The 17,989-nt window shown below is 46.7% G+C and overlaps 1 protein-coding gene across 2 annotated transcripts in view; it reads left to right on the top strand.

The window, feature by feature from the left end:
- LOC138452915 (sodium-dependent neutral amino acid transporter B(0)AT2-like) overlaps window positions 1–17,989 on the top strand; it is a 228,598-nt gene that overhangs the window by 155,046 nt on the left and 55,563 nt on the right. For both annotated transcript variants that reach the window (XM_069605263.1, XM_069605265.1), the window contains exons 6-7: window positions 3,626–3,736; window positions 14,601–14,842. In XM_069605263.1, coding sequence (XP_069461364.1) covers window positions 3,626–3,736; window positions 14,601–14,842 — 353 coding nt within the window. The remainder of the gene's footprint in view (window positions 1–3,625; window positions 3,737–14,600; window positions 14,843–17,989) is intronic.

Genomic DNA, 17,989 nt, shown 5'->3' with positions numbered 1-17,989 from the left:
ACCATAAGCCCCTGAAGTGGCTTATGCAGATGAAGGTGAAAATCCGAAACTGCTTAGGTGGTCCATTAGCCTGCAAGGGCTAGACTTCACCATAGAGCACAGACCAGGGAAGAGTCACGATAATGCAGATGGCCTTTCCAGAAGGTATGTTGACCGTCTGGATGAGGGTGTCTATCCTGTTGGAGATTAGGCACCCTCCACCTCAGTCTGGGGGGCGACTGTGATGCTGGAAATGCATCGGAGGGACAGGGCCTCCGTATCCTTGTCCTTTGCTGCCTCTTCATCGTGTGTTCTGTCATATTTTCCACGCAGGAGTTCATGTGGGACTCCTGGTGGTGCAGTTCTCTCTTTTGGTTTGGTGAACAGACTCGTGGGATACCCTTACGGCACCCATGGGTGAGGGTACAACCCTGTGCCCCTAGTGTATGTTTTTGGGCACCTGTGGGTGGCCCGGAGAGCAGGGTATTGGCTGCTGGCAGCTCCATGCTGAATTTGACAGGTGCACTGAGTATCCTCCATTTTGGGTTCCCCAGGCCCTGCCATTGGAATCAGTTGATTCCTGATGGAAAACAAGATGGCCCCTGTGGCCTCTTGCTTTCTATTACCTATTACCTTGTTTTCTCAAAGTCCTGGGAAACCCTGACTCTATCCCTTCCCCCTGACTGGCTGTTGGGTGGAAGTTCCATATATGGTGGTGTTGTGAAGGCCCGGCCAGACTAGCAGGAGCCTTCCCAGTGACTGTATGTTGTGGGTACCTCCTGTGGGTGGGACCTGGGTGAATGGAGTGTGTGTCCAATATGCACTTCTTGTTGTGGTTGTCTGGTTTCTGGTATGAGAGACAAAGACTGAGACAGCCCTGCCCGAAACTGGCCTGAATGCAGTGTGTAGTGTTGAGTGGCTGGGTACTTGTCCCAATCCACATTCCTTGGTCTGAGTGTCTGAGAGGGAGGAGGATGGCCTGAATGCACTGGGTGCCTGATTGGCTGACTGACTGCATGAATGCCCTTCTGTATGATTGGCTGCTGAGTGACCCAGCAGTGTGGCTGAGAGACAAGCTAGTATATCTGGGGAGCTCTCACCACTGGAAATTGTTCAGAAGCTGTCTACACTTGAAGAGTAACTGGAACTGCTGATCCTCGACGCCCAGCTGGAAGATGAAGACTTGCTGTTGCTTTACATTTGCTTCGACCTGAACTGAAAGCTGCCGAACTCGTCAAGGACTGATCCGAGAGAGGACCTGTTAAGGCGCCCTCTTCCCATGCTCCGAGGGACCATCGAGCACCGCTAACCTTCGCCAAAGTTCCCTGGAAGTCAGACCCTCGAAAGGCTGCCGACCCGAGATGGGACCGCTGAGGAGAACAAAGCAAAGCACCCGGACTTCTCTGCTGTCAAAGTCCATTGCCGTCGACAAGGGTTCGCAGGTTTGTGTAACCGCTGGAGGCCCGTTGAAGTTGTGTTGCCCAGCCGTGGGACCACTTGACGCCGTGCCGGCGACGACCGGAGCCGCCCGCTCCTTTGCCTAAGAACATTTGAATCCAAGGACTCCCTTGTCCGCATCGTCGACCGCTTTGTCCCGCCGGAGAAAGTCGAGGACGACCAACGCGCCGAGGAGAATCCGTCGGTGGGTTTCCCGCCACCTGAAGGCCACAAAGACTTCGACGACTTGACGCCCTCGTTGGGCCACAGCTCTTCTGAAACTCTTTGCGGTCCTGAACAATCTATCGCCGAGGTGCCCCGCACACCTCATCCTCGCAGGACGTCGCCGACGAGCACCACCTGGATCAACATCGGGGTCTCGGCACCCTTGAACTTCTCATCGCCGCCCTCGACGACAGGTTCACCATCTTCGACGCCTTTCGACGATCCGTGGCTCCTGCTTTAAAGGGAGTCAATCAAGAAGGATCCTTCGACGTGTCTTCGAAGAACTCTACTCCACCAGGTACATTGGGGGGGTAAAACCTTAATAGGAGGGAATAAGGCTATTGAACAATATATGGACTGGGCTTGTTGGGCTTGTGCTATATATCTTCATTTTACAGGTTGCCCAGGTTGGGGGGGGGGGGGGGTAGAATCTCCACAGAGAACTGTGTCGGTATAGGCCCACATTCTGCCTATTGTTTCAACCATCTTACGTTCCTTCCTATCTCTATTGCTGGCTTCCTCGTTATTGATCTGTGTGACATTTTAACCGTACAGTTGATGCACTTTAATGACATTTGATGACATTGGTGGTACCACTTTTGAATTGTATATATTTATCATTGTTTATTTCCGAATACAAAGTGCGTTATTGTGATCGTGTACATACCTTTGAATATTAATTATATAAAGACTGTGTTTTCAGTAATACAGTGTGTGACCATTCCTTTGTGGGGGCTTGGGGACTACACTGTACTTAAGAACCAGCCCGCATCACCTCCTGAGAAGCTAGGCCTTGATTGCTCGTCCATTGCTACCGCTTGAAAATCTTGGCTGGGGTCCTCTGTGCCTCTCCTCTACCATATAAAGAGCGGAAGTACAGGCACCCCCCACTAGTATCTTCACAGATGGGTATAGGGGATTGGGGACCTGAGGCTTTGAGAGGAGGTCCTGAGACGTGGGAGAGGTTGGCAGTGCCCCTGACAGAAGAAGGATCTTGTACCACTACAGGGGGAGAGATGGAAAGAAGGGGCAGAATGAAGACCCTGAGCAAAGGCTTTTGAAGAAACCAGGGTAGTACTCAGAATGAGGTTGGTTGAACCTGTATTAGTGACTGAGGCTGGAGAGGGGGGAAGAGGCATTGGCGAAAGGAGCTTAGTCTTGGCAAAAAGGAGAACTAAGCTTTGCAACGAGGGAACTGAATTTTTGAGTGAAGGAGGGCAGGCTTACTGGAACACTCTAGACTGAGCGAAAGCATACAAGGATTGCAGATAAGATTCCACCAAGAGTATAGGCAACCTAGCTTCAATAAATATGATGCATGGAATCTGGGGCTTTGTTGTTTGGAGAGGGTGCATGTATCCCCCGTTCACAGGACTGTGTTCTCATAAATGGAGTAAACCAACATTGTTGAGCATGGGGGTTCAGGGAATGGGTCTTACTGTATCATGACACAGGGCTTTGAAGCAGAAAATATGAACCTGGATGTGTCGCAGTTACATTGGCCCTGCAGTCATCATGACATGATCCCAAAACCCTGTTGGACGTACTTGGGCATTGCATGGAGGATCAACGCATGGTAAGGGCTACCCAGGAGAGAGATTTTGAAACCAAGCCCTTCCTTTTCATTATTGAATATAATGTCCTTTAGTCTACTGGTGAAAACTAACTGTACCCCAATGTGCTGAGGTTGTGAAGTGTTGCAGGGAATGAGTTCAAAAACTGACCTTTCCAGTACTGTGAGGACTAGAGATGTGACACTGATTCCCATGAATGAATGCGAGGAGCAGAGGCCTGGAAAGGGAGGGACAGCAGAAGCGCTGGGATCCCGAGGAGTACCAAGGACACTCACTGAGGGGGGGTAGGTGAAGTCCAGGACTGGGCATGGCAGAGTTCAGACATTGGGATGCCCTGCAGTGGGAGGGCCTGCTTTGTCCAGACCTCTGTAGGCCAAGCTGCTCACACTAACATGTGCTTCCGTTTGCAGGTAATGTACTTCAGTTCCATCTTCCCCTACGTGGTCCTGTTGTGTTTCCTGATCCGTGGGCTGCTATTGGAAGGTGCAGTTGATGGGATACGCATTATGTTCATCCCAAAGGTACAGCAGTCGCGAATTGTCTATCCTTGGCCAGTGAAATGTTTTTGTTTGCTGCACGTAGCGCCATTGAACTTCAGCTGCTAATACCTTGTGTTACCTTTTGCATTGGGTGCCTAGGACAGTACCAAATCCCACTGGCCCACCATGGTATCTCGTGTAATAGTTCTTTGTGACACACCAAACCTTGTCCTAGTTTTTGGCTGCAGGGCGGTATGAACCCAAACCCAAAGACCTTAGCCTGCAACATAGCCCAAACAGTTAAGGGTTCACAGATGAGCTCTTTGTGCAACCTGTGGGTCCCCAGTTTGAAGCCCGGCAGGTCCGGCTCCGCTTCATTCTCCCAAAGTCAATGCGTTGGTTAATAGTAACATACATAAGTCATTTTTGATTTGGGCAATGCCCTTAAGATCGCAACCTATATTTTAACTTTCATAATTAGAAATACTAGTTAAAAAATTACAAGTCAAATTTAAATTGAATGAATTTGTTTCAAGTAGGGTCTAATAGTTCAGTAGGAGAAAGTTATGTGCTGGTTTTAAGAAAAGGATGGGGATTCAAGGACATTTTCTTCCTTTAGTCTTTCAAAAAGGCCAAACTCTTATTTAACAATCTTGTGTGATATCCCATAATGATAAAGGGCATGTGTATGTTCCTGTTCCAAGGGAAACTATTCTGTACAGCGCAATGCTAAATGGTGAACACTGGAGCAGCGTGCATGCGCTACATAAAAGAAGCTGTCGACGGAGTCTGCTGTGAGATCCTGCATAAGTACACCATTCTCCTAATTCTGTGTTGTAAGTGGGTTGTAAATCGCATACAAATTACCTTTTCAGGAGCAGAAATATTTCCCTGAACTAGAATGAATTATGTATTACTAGGAAGGCTGTTATTAAAATAGAACAACGTTTATAATTGCATCAGACATTGAAAACCATGTTTTTTTGAAAATACACGTAAATATCCGTTCTCCTTAGGAGACCTTTTCCCTCTTCTAAATATGTTTTAGGGAGTCTATGGTTGTTCTGTCAGGATGTTCAGATTTTAATTTGAGGGTACAGATTTAACTTGCTTTTTGATTGGCGCAATAATCCTGCCAGATGTGTGCAATTTAATCATGCCTCTCGGTCTCTGCAGGGTTGTTATATCTGCTCACACCAGAGCAATACCAGCCTGCTTGGATGAACCCTCATGTGGGCTTTGGAAGTGGCACTTCTGTAGGCATGGTCCCTGGAAAGTAAAGGCACATCAATATCTGAGGGGTTAATCCCTATGGCAGGGAGCCAGAACAACTAGGCGGTCCCTTCAAATGTGTACTATTCCCTAGTCGGCGATAGTGTGTAGCCCTTCCAATAGCAAGGGGGAGAGAAACACAGAACATAAGTGACTGCCTTCCAAAAACAACTGCAGTCCGTTCCCCCTTGAGTGCTTGCTGATGGACATCGCGATGTTTACTCACCAGACCAAGCTGGATTGTCTGAGTTTGGAGGTGTGACAAATCAAGGGATTTCTTCCCGTTGCCCCAAGGGTCACGGCAAGTGAGAACTCACTCGGAGAGACTCTCTTTTCTGTGAGGAGCTCCCTTCACCAGTAAATATGATGGCATGTATGGGACTGTCATATATCAAGACTGGGCTGAAGAAGAAGCTAACTGATGCTATTATTCAGAAGAAAGAGAAACTGTCTCTAAGTAAAAGGAACTGAGACGAGTGGATGTAAAGATGAACACTCAAGTACGAGGAGAGGAGGGAGAAAGGGGACCCTAGAAGCAAGAGAGGAATGAGGCTCCAATCAGGGGAGGTCCCCTGACTACATGAGACTAGGATGAGACGGAGCCGCAGCAGGACGCAGAACCCAATCCTGCTGCTAAAGAGCAGGAAGAACTCTGGGAAGCCAGCTTCGCTGTGAACCTGACAAGTTGTTGGTGGCGTGACCACAAGACAATCATGGTGGGCAGCCGGCCCGTGCAGCAGTGCTGCTACTGTCCTACGGAGACCCCAGCAAGAGGTCCCGCTCCACGTTGAAGCACCGAACAACGGAGAGGAGGTACAAGACGAGGATCATATGCGAGAGGTGTCGAGGAAGTCAGGCCAAGAGTGTGGTGGAGAACTTAGAAGTAAATTTACCGAAGTTGAACTGTGATAAAGTGAAAAGGAGACCAATAACACTCTCTCAAGGAGTAGAATGCAAGTGAAATATCCTTGTTGTTTGTGTAACCTCTAATAGTTCAAAGAGGAGAGCAATACTGCTTTCTGAGGGGGAGGAGAATGGAAATTTGGTATGCTTGTTAAACCTGAACTGTGCAAATACAAGGAAAGGAATAATAACGTTCCTAAAAAGGGAGGTGAAGGAAAGTGAGAAAAGTTAAACGGCAACATTACTGAACTTGAGTGTTTTGAATAAAAGAAAGAGGGATGCAGAGCTGCCAGAAGGAGTGAATAATGAAGTGAATACATATCTACCCTGGAGAGAAAGGGGAAACAAATCCTGTGTCAGAAGCAGAAGAGTGGGAGTAACGCAAGAAAGAATATGAGCAGCTGCAAGTCCACATAGCCTTTGTAATAAACCAATCTGAGCCACGTAAAGTAACACCTAAAGTGGAGAATAAATGTAGTAATTTGAGGAAAGAATTACATGAACTGAGTTGCTAAAGATTATTGAAAAAGCATATATCAAGAAGACAAGTGCTGGAAGCACCCAGCAGCAGAATACAGCCCTTCTTCTGCCTTTATTTTATTATAATAGTGATGGGGTCAGATAGTAGTTTTGTTGGGCGGTGGATATATTCTTTTTGGACATTGAGAAAGACTAATGACGAGCACCTTAGTTATTCATGTAGGTAGGGAATACCCCATAACAGTAGGGACAATTAGGTGTTCACGTTATTATTTAATAAACCTTGATGGCAAATGTTGTTAAAGAGTCTACGTCCTTCTTCTGACCTGTCACAGAGGTCAGTTATAATCTAATGTTCAACCCAGTGTCATTAATCCAAGGAAAAACATTCCTAGTGTGTAGCAAGAATGGGCTTTCTCTACAATATATTTTTTATCATCCATAGCACAACTGTGTTTTAAAAGCTAGAGTGAAATGAATGGTTGCATAGTGGTTTCTCTCACAAAATGGGCAACTTTCAATGAGGATGGCATTCATTTATATGGAGTGCTTAGATGTTTGCCCTCCTGGCCAGAGGAGTTCATATTCAGATATTGAAGTGCCTTTTTTTAGTATTAAAAATATGTTGTCAAGTTTGAGGCACTAACCCTTAACCAGCCCCCCCAACCCCGACCCCTTGGGAAGTTATCTGAAAAGTAAATGCAATCATTGTTTAATATTGCAGAATTATTTGACAGCTTATTGACTAGTGTAAATGCATCAATGCTCAACTTTGCTCACCGAGTAAAGAAAATATCGGACAATAGGTGTAGACTTGGAGCTCAAGATGTTCTGGAGATGGGACGGCCGGGCGGCAATGGTCACTGAGTAACTATAATGGGCTGCTGTATGGAATTAGTTAAAGTAAGTCCTTTTTACAAGCCGGCGTTGACAGTAGTGTTTGCAAAAGATTAAGGTAGAAGTAAGGTTGCCCCAGTATGCTGGGCTTTAAGTCTGTAGTTGTTAGAGATTAGTGTTAGTAAGCATAAGACATGGTCCATTACAGCCAGCAGTATGTGGCACAGTTATATCATCAGCTTTTTCTGTCTTGTGTCCACTTATGTACCCGGTTCAAATCTCGATGGGTCAGTTTTAACAGTGTGTTGAGATTGCTTTGTGTTGAAAGCCTAAGTAAAACTTGTGAAGCCATTGAGCTTAACAATATTTGCTAGCACACCTCTATTTCAAGACCCTCAAGTGGCATTGTAGGCGTCTGCTGTGTGATCCGCTGCGACCCAGTTTCTAATCTTGAGCTCTTAACCACATGCATGTGCTGGTGAGTCTTCGAACAAAGGCAACATTTGAAAGTGGAAGCCTTGATTTGTTGGTCTTTGTTTGTGGGCAACTCAAGAACAATTAAACAGGATCAGAAGAAGCAATGGACTTGGCTCCATTAAGACAAGTAAGGAGTGGCAATTCAAATAGATTGTGGCCTCCCACGTATTCCTCATCTTTAGATATCTTTCCTTCCAGCTTTCACTGCTTCGGAAAAAATGTTGTTTGAGGGTGCTGTGCGTTGATACGGTGGACTGGATTTTTAAGGTTGACGTCATCACAGGTATATATAACACGCTAGCGAACACTTTAAGAATTATGGCGCGCTTCAGTTTCCTCAAACTGCGACTTATCAAGAAATGGCCTTGTTATCTACTTTGACCCCGAGGACTGGGTTTAAGTACCACCATGACTGCGGCGCCAAGATGTCTATTCCAGATCCCCATAGCCTTGGTGTCGAGCACAGGGCAGCAGCTGTGGGTCTTGCCAGTCCATGACCGGTATGGCATTGAAGGACCGTAAGGGGAAGTTAGCAGCAGTTAGGCCCCCTATGAAATCCCCCTCAACGACACTGTTCAAAAGGTGCTCTTCAGACGAGTCTAGAGGCGACTCCCCAAGAAACGCTCCTGTTCCAAGAGCGGCTCACACCACTCCTCATCTTCATCAGGAAAAATGAAGAAAAGGCACCATAGGTGGTCTTCCTCTTCCTCTGATTCCTCGCTTGAGAGGAAAATAGCCTGCCCAAGTAAGTCAGCGACTCCAGTTGAATGGGAGGTGTTCAGGCAAAAAATGCTGGAAATCTTCAAGAAAATGGCCCGGCCCCCTCGAAGGAGAAAACAAAAAGCTATGCTCCAGTCGTGCCGTCAAAATCTGACAAACAAAAGACTTAAGGCCAAATCCTGTGCACCTTCAAGCCCAGGAGACAAGCCTGAGAACCCCTTGAGAATCATTGAGGTCTCGACTCAACTAGAGGACCATTCCTTGTCCGTCGAAGACTCCCATCGAGTCAGGGATCGAGCCCTTCGAGGGCTCCATCGACCCTGGTAGCGTCGACGTCTGTGACGCCAAAATCATCGAAGCTTCGACTCCATGATCGTCGAAATCATTGACGCCATTAGCGTCAAAACCTTCGATTCCATCGAAGAAAGTAGAGAAATCCTACAGGCCACTCCCTAGAAAGGATTATTTTAAGTCCTTGTCCTCCATTCTTGAGAAACATGAGCCATCCGACGAGGTTACTCCTCCCTTTTTGGATTTGAATTAGAATTTGGAACACCTAATGTTCCTGAGGCCCTCATTTCAGAGGGGTCCAGAATGAAGAACCGCTATGAGAATTTACAGTCAGCAAGTTGCATAAATACAGCGCCAGAGCTGGAATTTGGCAAGCCAGACCTGGCAGAGCATGCATATGCTTCATATAGACAGCTAATGATTGACTTTTTGGGATGGGGCAGGACTGCTCCTTCATTTGAACAAGACAACCTTACCGATATTCTGGATAAGGGACCTCAGAAGGAGCCTGTATTACCTTGCACTACAGAAGAGGGTTGAAGCAAATTGGGATGCACTGGATACAAGTCTGGCTGTCAACAAGAACCTCACCAAAAAATACAGTCCCTCAAGTAGTGATCTAGACTTCTTATCTAGACACCCGACATCAGAAAGCCTAATAGATCAAGCAGCTACTTCCAGGTTCAAGCAAGCAGCATATCCTACCCTACCGCCAGATGGGGACGATCAGCGTTTCTACGCAATGACGAAAAAGTATTTCTGCCAGAAGCATGGCGGTAAAATCGCCAATGTCGCTTGGGCACCTGCGACATTCTCGTTCACCTTGTCGGACTGCATCTCCATGGTGGCTGAACACATTCCTGAACAGGAAGAGACGGCTTCCGGAACATCGTGAGAGATGACAAGGAGGCAATGTGTGAGTCTCTCCTGTCAGGCTTGGACTCTGCTGAGCGATGGCGGAAAGCAGTGATACGCAGGTTTGCATGGTTGAGGAAGTCTGGATTTGCACCGGGCATGCAGTCCAGACTCCTCAACATGTCCTTTGACTGCACTCAGCTGTTTGGCAGCAAGGTTGACGAGAGCCTGGAGAAGCTGCAGACCTCGAAGGCGGCAGCCAAATCGCTTTGTGCTGCTATCAGACAGCCACAACCGTCACACCCCAGTGGACCTGCTTGGAGGGGTGTGGGTCCTTTTTGTTACTCCTCTTTTGGTTGAGCAAGAGGACTGGCTGGTCAAAGGCGCCAAAGACAATTCCTTTGTGGTAGACTGGGGAGAGGTGTCTGTCCAAGCAACGGCTACTTTACCCTCCGCCGCTGCTTCAGCTGCCTCAAACCGTCTCTGAGGCCTTAACCCAGACAACCCTGGTGGTAGGCAGACTCTCAGCATCTGCAAGAATGGTGCATGGGTGTTGGCAACAGTAGCTCAGGGTTACTGACCCCCAGCCCCCTTTTGAGAAGGCCTCAGGATCATCCACTGGGTAGCCACTCGTACCAAGTTTCAGATCTGTTCCATTTGTAGGAGATTTTGAGCCTGCTTGAGACGGGTGTTCTAGAACCAGCACCTGTGACGCGGAGGAACAAAGGGTGATATTCACCCTATTTCTTAATCCCCAAGAACGACAGAGGATCGAGACCCATCTTGGAACTGAGATGCTCAAGATAGTCACCCTTTCTCAGATCCTTCTGGCCCTCCAGCTTCAGGATTGGATGGTGTCATTGGACCTTCAGGATGCTTACTTTGATGTGCCTATCCATCACAAGCACAGAAAGTACCAGAGGTTCGCTGTTGGCAGTTCTCATCAGTTCTGCCATTTGGGCTGACCTCCGCCATGAGGGTTTTCACCAAGTTGATGGCAGTGGTGGCAGCAAGTCACAGGAGAGGGGATATTCACGTCTACCCCTACCTGAAATATTTGCTGATCAGGGCTTGTTCCCCAAACAGGTCCATAACCTGCCACTCTCTCCAGAGGGGGGGGGAGCCTCACCACCCGAGGTGAGGGATCAACACATTATGCAAATGGCCATCAAATGCTAGAGTGCACAGCGTCTTCCGGTCTTCGATTCTCTGAGGTTGCTCGGCCTCATGGCATCCTGCGTTTTCCTGGTGCCAGAGACTCGTCTGAGAATGAGATCCCTCCAATGGGCCCTCAGAACCCAGTGGTCTCAGTTCTCGGGCAAGATGTCGATCTGCTTCAGGTTCCAAGCAGGGTCGCACAGGATCTCCTGTGGTGGTCCTGCAAGGACAACATTCTGAAGGGAGAACCTCTTTGGCCACCATTGCCGGTGATAACAGTAGTTACGGACGCCTCACTGGGTGGGGAGCCCACGCCAACGATCTGACAGTTAGCGGTCGTTGGTCTCCATTGGAGACCAAACCACCGATCAACCTTTTGGAGCTGATGGCAATCAGACTAGCGCTGAAGGCCTTTCTGCCCTATGTACAGGGAAAGAATGTCCTGATAATGACGTAAAACACAATGGCCATGTACTACCTCCATAAAAGAGGAGGTGTAGGGTCACTACTACTGTGCAGAGAGGCAGTGCAGGTCTGGTTCTGAGCAATTCAGGAAGGAATCTGCCTAGCTGCTGCTCTCCTGGCCGGAGAGGAGAACACGCAACGGATGCTCTGAGCAGGCATAGCAGTCTCCCGTGAGTGGTAACTAGTTCAGGGAGTCCTTCAAGAGATCTTCACCTTTTGGTGAACCCCTCAAGTGGATCTGTTTGCAACCAGTGTTAACAGGAAGTGCGAACTGTCCTCCTCCGGTGAATTTCCCCCATGAGGAGCTCTAGGGGAGGCATTGAGAATGGACTGGGAGTTTCTTCTCCCTGTATGAGTTTCCTCCAGTCCCCATCATTCCTCAAACCATCAGGAGGTTGAGAACGTTTGGGTAATCCATGATCCTAATTGCTCCGGATTGGGCCAGGAGGACGTGTTACCGGGACCTTCTGGACATGTCCATCTGCCCTCCAATCAGTCTTCCACAAATAGAGGATCTTCTCTCGCAGGAGGAAGGTCGGGTACTCCATCCAGACATCAAGACACTCAACCTTCATGCATGGTTTCTGAGAGGTTGAGATATAAGGATTGGGACCTCCTGGATGACGTCATGGAGGATTTGCTTTCAGCTAGAAGGCCAGCAACAAAGTCCTTGTACCGCTGCCGTTGGAACACACACTGCAGCTGGTGTAGAGAAAAGAATGTGGACTCTTTTTCAGTATGAAACATCTATGGTGTCGTCTTTCTTATTACACCTGGCAAATCTGGGGCTCCAGATTGGAACCATCAAATGGTACTTGGCGGCGCTTTCGATCTTCAAGCGCATGTTGGAAGAAGTTTCATATCTCAAAATGCCATTGATTATACCATTTCTAAAGGGGCTCACAAATGTGTTACCTCCTACACCATTTCAAGTTCCAGTTTGGGATTTGAATCTTGTACTAAAGTTTCTTATGTGCGCTCCTTTTGGGCCCCTCCACTCATTTCCATTGAGACTGCTGACTTTTACGACCAGACCATCTTATTAGTCATTTTAACATCAGTCCGCAGGGTGAGCGAGTTACAGGTCTTATCCAGTAAACCACCGTTCACAACCTTCTATAAGAACAATGTTGTTCTAAGGGTTAAGCCTACGTTTCTTCCGAAAATTGTCACAAAGCAAACATTACAGAATGCTACAGGCTTGCAGGGAAGGATCCCCCAGAAGGCCTGAGAGCTCACTCCACAATGGGAATGGCTATGTCTTGTGCTTTGCAAAGAGAGGTGCCTATAAATGACATTTGTGCAACAGCCACCTGGTCTACCATTCATACATTCAAAAAACACTACTGCCTCGATTCGTATTTAGACCAGGAAGGAGGATTTGGAAAGGCGGTTTTGCATTCTGTCCATGACAAATCTTGAGAATAAATTCAAAAATGTGTACTCCCTCCTCCAAACCTTACACTGCTCTGGGAGTCCATCTAAAGATGAGGAATGCGTGGGAGGACACAATCGATTTGAAGAACAAGTTACTTCAGCGCCTGACCCCCCCCCCCCCCCTCCGGTAACTTTCTTTCGACTGAATGTTCCTCCTACGTATTCCTCATTGCCCCTCCTAGCCTACCCCACAGTATAATTTTCGTGCATTATACCATACGCTCCTTCATTGTGTTATACTGTCTTGAACACACTAATGCCGGTAATCCTGTGAGAAGAAGGCGAAAAACAGAACTGTAGCAAACTGGCGCTGTGCGTGTTATATATACCTGTGATGACGTCTACCTTAAGATGGAGGCTCTCGAGGGACATTGAGTCGACTGCATCGACGCACATTGCCCTCTGCCGAATTTATTTTTCCAAAGCAGCTAAAGCTGGAAGGGAAGATATCTGAAGATGAGGAATACGTGGGAGGAACATCCAGTCGAAAGAGCGTTACCAGGGGTATAACTTGTTCTTCTGCCTAATAGGCTGTAGACCCCACGATCATGTAGGGTTTGTTAGTTGTAAGGTGTAGTGCAGGCCTGCAACCCTTAGGCCCTACACAGAATGATGTGAATATCCATCAAGTTTTGTTTCCATGATCTGTGTCAGTTGGGATTGGGATGTGTCTCGTGCTGAAGGCTTGATCGGGCCAAATCTGACAGTGATTTTACAAACAAAATAAATTATACTGGTATATCAGGCAGCAGAAGGTGAAGTGCATTGCAATGGTAGATATTCCAGGTGATTTCACTGCTATGGTTTCCTTGTTGCTCTCTTGCTGCATTGAATTCACAGCAGTGAAATCAATGTGGCAGTGGATGCCGTCTTTGGCAGTGTACGAAAATATCATTTTAGGGGGACATCCATAGGACCACCCTCTTATTGCTCCAACTAACATTTTTCTCTCCATGATCGCCTTGCTCCAGATTGCTGCTTTACCACCCCTCCCATGTCCAAATTGCCCCCACTCCACTCTCCAGCTTCTGATCTCCATTTGATCTCCTCTCTGTATCTGATCCTCAGTTTCCCTTCCTTATCCCGATCTAATCTTATTCCCTCTGGCCTATCCTTTTTTCTCCTCCTCCCTCTTCGATCTTCGATGCCACCCTCTGCAGTGTCTAGTCTCTATTAATTCTCCTCTGTGTCCAGTCCGCAAACTCTTCTGTCTAATAGCCACTCCCCCAACACTGTTGGATGCTTGTTACTCCTTCTCCCCAGGGTCTGAATCTTTGCTAATGATTGACCCCAGCTCCTCACACAACACTCCTCCCCATGCCACCCTTCAACATGCCAATCTTCTTTCACCCTCCTCCTGTACCCAATCCTCATCCCTTGGTCCTTAGTATCCAGTCCTCCTTCCATGCATTCCCTGGTGTCTGTTACAAATTCCCCTTTGCTCTCCCACCAGACCTCAGTTATTCTTACCTTCTATCCAATCCTTGATGTCACCGCCTCACTCAGCTATCACTTCCCCCGACTGGAGTAGACCTGAACTTGTTAGACTGCAATCGCGCAGCTCCACTCACTATAATCACAGGACCTGGTGAATGGCGAGTTCAGGCAGTGATTTAACTATTGCTGCATTCAGCAGATGAACATTCAATAGGCACCATGAGCTGTAGCCCTTGCCTGTTACACTGGCACATGAAGGGATCCCCACAGCCTCCTTCATTCCCTGGAACGACTACCCCTCCTCCCCCCTCATTTCTCAAAACCACCTCCCTTTCTCCATTTCTGCAAGCCTTTCCTGTATTCTTGTTAGATTTGACCATGTCCTATAGGACCTGCCCCGTTCCCTCCTGTCTTCTCACCAGTATCCTCACCCCCCTTAAATGCCCATTCCTTCCAGTCTCATCCCTGTCCCTATAATGGCCAGTCTCTTCTATCATTCCCACCAACCTTCCTCATTTTTTTGCCATGAAGGTCTCACCAGACTAAATCATGTCCTCTGTTTTTCCCCCTGCAGCTGGAGATCTGGGGTGACGTCCAGGTGTGGCGTCAGGCCGCCACACAGGTGTTCTTTGCCCTGGGCTTGGGCTTCGGTAGCATAATCGCCTACTCCAGCTACAACAATCGCAACAACAACTGCCACTTTGATGCCCTTCTTGTTTCCTTCATCAACTTCATGACATCCATTCTGGCAACACTGGTGGTTTTTGCTGTCCTTGGATTCCGCGCCAATATTATTACTCGTCGCTGCATTGAAGTGTGAGTACAAATGAGAGATGGAAGCTTGCCAGGTCTTCTTTGTATGAGGGTGTCCTAGAAGTTTACAGGGATGCATTTTGGGGGGCACAGATTTTTACAGTAAATGATGGTAGACTGAATGTTTACATATCAGTGCAAATTGATGTGGGTTCATTGGAGCGGACACTTTCGTAGAAAGATTTTTTTTCCTGTATTGATGCTGCTGTGACTAATTGTGTCATGGAATGATTGGATATATTTTACATTAAAATGTTGTTTGCTGGATAAATATTTGGTGTTTTATGTTTGATTCATGTTGAGGTGATTGGTTTTATTTTGAAATGGAATGGATTCTTATTTAGGTTGTTACATTGAAAGGCAGACATTACCATGGCTTAGATCAGGGGTCTCCAACCTTTTAAGTTTGCAAGAGCTACTTGTCATTAAGGGCCAATAGGCGGGAGCTACTATCTAGAAAAATTTGGGTCGGTGGATGGTCATAAGAATTTGCACCAATATTTTTTGTTTATTTCCTATTTTTACAGAAGGAAAAACATTTTATTAGTTGCTGGCTCATAAAAATACTATCAGAATGTTGGAAAGCGATCTTCACATTCAGTGTGAAGGCTGACACTTCATGCTATCAATCAGTCCAATGTGATCTGGTGTGTAACAAAGGAACATTGTCTTACTACCCCTAATACTATATTAGTGCCTTAACCCATCGCTTGTAGATCCTGAGGAACCCTAGAAACCATGAAAATTGCAGCAGCATAAAAGGGGATAGAAAACGGTTTCACTCCTTCTTTGCAGTAGAGCTCTAGATGGCCCAGGAACCTTCAGTGACTGGCAGCCGTGGGGGAAAAATGAATGTTGGTGCGGTCCCGTTCCCTCCGTTGTACTGTATCGAATCTCTGGGGCACTGACAGGCTGGTGAGACATCACCCTATCAAATCAAGTGATATGGGACTGAGGGAGGGCAAGTGCAACAATAATGAAATTCTGGGCGACAGCATTGGAGCCCACTTACACCGCCAGTCATCAAATATGCCTGCCGTGAAGTCAGGCTGAGAACATTATTTGCCCAAGATCTCATTATGGCTTGCACCTAGAGTGCCCTAACAAGTGCTGTATGGCTGCCGTGCTTTGGGAAATAATTTTGTAAGACTTTTGGTGTGTTATAAAGAGTTACTGCAGGTTGGAGGAGGAGCAGCAGACGAAAACCTTTTTTTGGAGAACTTGAATGTATATACTTGGACTTGCAGTATTTAATTTATTTTCACAGAACTATACCATATTTTAAACATTTTACACAGAGTAAAAGACCTAATAAAGGCCATGCCAAAAACGCCATGCAACTGTTGCACACACACTAAGGAGTGCCCTAACAAGTGCTGTTTGGCTGGCGGTGAGCGTTGCCTGTTTACATTAGATCTATACTGGAAAGCAATGTAAACAATGATGAGTTATTGTTTCCTGCATGTAAATAAGAGAAGCTTCCCCCCACAAATCACTCTAGACCTATTGCAAGAGAAACACTAATTGACATGTATTATTTTACTTGGTCAAGTTGTGACCTCGGGTGATGCCAGTAATTGTAGAAAATCTCACCTTAGAAGTGAGGTAAAGAGAGCCTGTAGATCATCACTGGCAAACAGTGAAATTTAAGGATGCACTTGCCGCTCCGAACCATTTTGTCGCGTTGACTAAGCTCTAACCCTGGAAGACCTGCACGCAGGTTGACTGCACCAGTAGGCCTTCTCTCACTGGTCTGGTTTTCATTGTACACGACTAAACATACTCTAAATAACCATGTGCTTAAAAAATAAATGCACTCGCATAGCGACAAAGTGTCTAACATAGCACCCCTGCTAGTCCTGTCACTCTCACTTCTGAATGCTCGCTCACTTTACAAACATGGCGTAAAAATCGCCGACCATGTCAATGAATGTAATCCTGATATTTTTGGTATAACCGAAACATGGCTCAATTCCAATCTACCAACTCAAGCCACACTTTCTACTCCAAACAAGTACACTCTTATAGAGCAGATCGCACACAAGACAAAGGAGGAAGGGTTGCACTCATGTGCAAATAAGCCTCAATGTCCATGTTTTGCCACACACATCACCTGACTGATGTGAATCCTTGTGGGTGAAAATCAAAACCACTCCTCACACGCCCCTAAATGTGCTTACAATCTATCGCCCCCCTAGGGACATGCCGCTCTTTGAGGAACAGCTGCTCAATCTGATTGCACACATGTGCAAAACTAAAAGCCCTCTCATTATCATGGGCGATTTGAACTATTGGGCAAACGATCAGCTTGACAAAGCTGGAACTAGCCTATTAGACTCCATCAGTTCTACAGGCTTAAAACAATGCGTTAACACAGCCACACAAAAAAGTGGACACACACTTGACTGGCTTATCTCGCAAAATAGACATTTCCCAACTTAAAAGTGGCTCCATGTATCTGGTCAGATCATGCTCTTATTCAGGCAAAACTAACTCTGCCTAACCCTCCCTCAAACTCAATTCCTACCCACGTATTCACAAATTAACTAGGAACTTAAAGAATATTACTGCTACCAATTTATCCACTTTGCTATCAACCAACTTGCATCCATTGGCTAATTTTTACGACTCCTCTACACTAGTCGATCACCTTACACATGTCATTAAGCAAGTAATCAACAAACTTGCCCCTCTGAAAATTAAAGTGATCAAATCAGAGGCCATCAAGAACACCTGGTTTTTAAAAGAAATCGTTACTGCCAGACAATCCAAAAGAGCCCTGGAAAGATCTTGGCGGAAGAACCCTAATGTAAACACTCTATCTGCTTACAAAAAATCCATACAGGAATTTAAAGCACTCGTCACCACTGCCAAAGCTACTCACTACAACAAAAGAATTATAAACGCTCAATCTAATGTCGGAGAACTGTTTAAGATCCTGGCAGAATTTCAAGAGCGGCCTGCGCCATCCTACAATCTTATTAAGGACTCCGAATGGTGTCAAGATATCCACAGTGGGTTTCTGTCCAAGATTACCTTCCACAAGGAAAAGATCAAACACGCCCTCAACAACATGTATCCTTTGCTATCTGCCCACAGCGCAAAGTCGCCTACTAACTCCCTAAACAAAATCCTGCAGTTTTCATTCTC

This window comes from Ambystoma mexicanum, chromosome 1p (assembly GCF_040938575.1).
Source record: "Ambystoma mexicanum isolate Mex_15411 chromosome 1p, UKY_AmexF1_1, whole genome shotgun sequence".
NCBI lineage: Eukaryota > Metazoa > Chordata > Amphibia > Caudata > Ambystomatidae > Ambystoma > Ambystoma mexicanum.
Note: the sequence above shows the minus strand (reverse complement) of the source record. Positions and strands in the feature narration are given on the sequence as shown.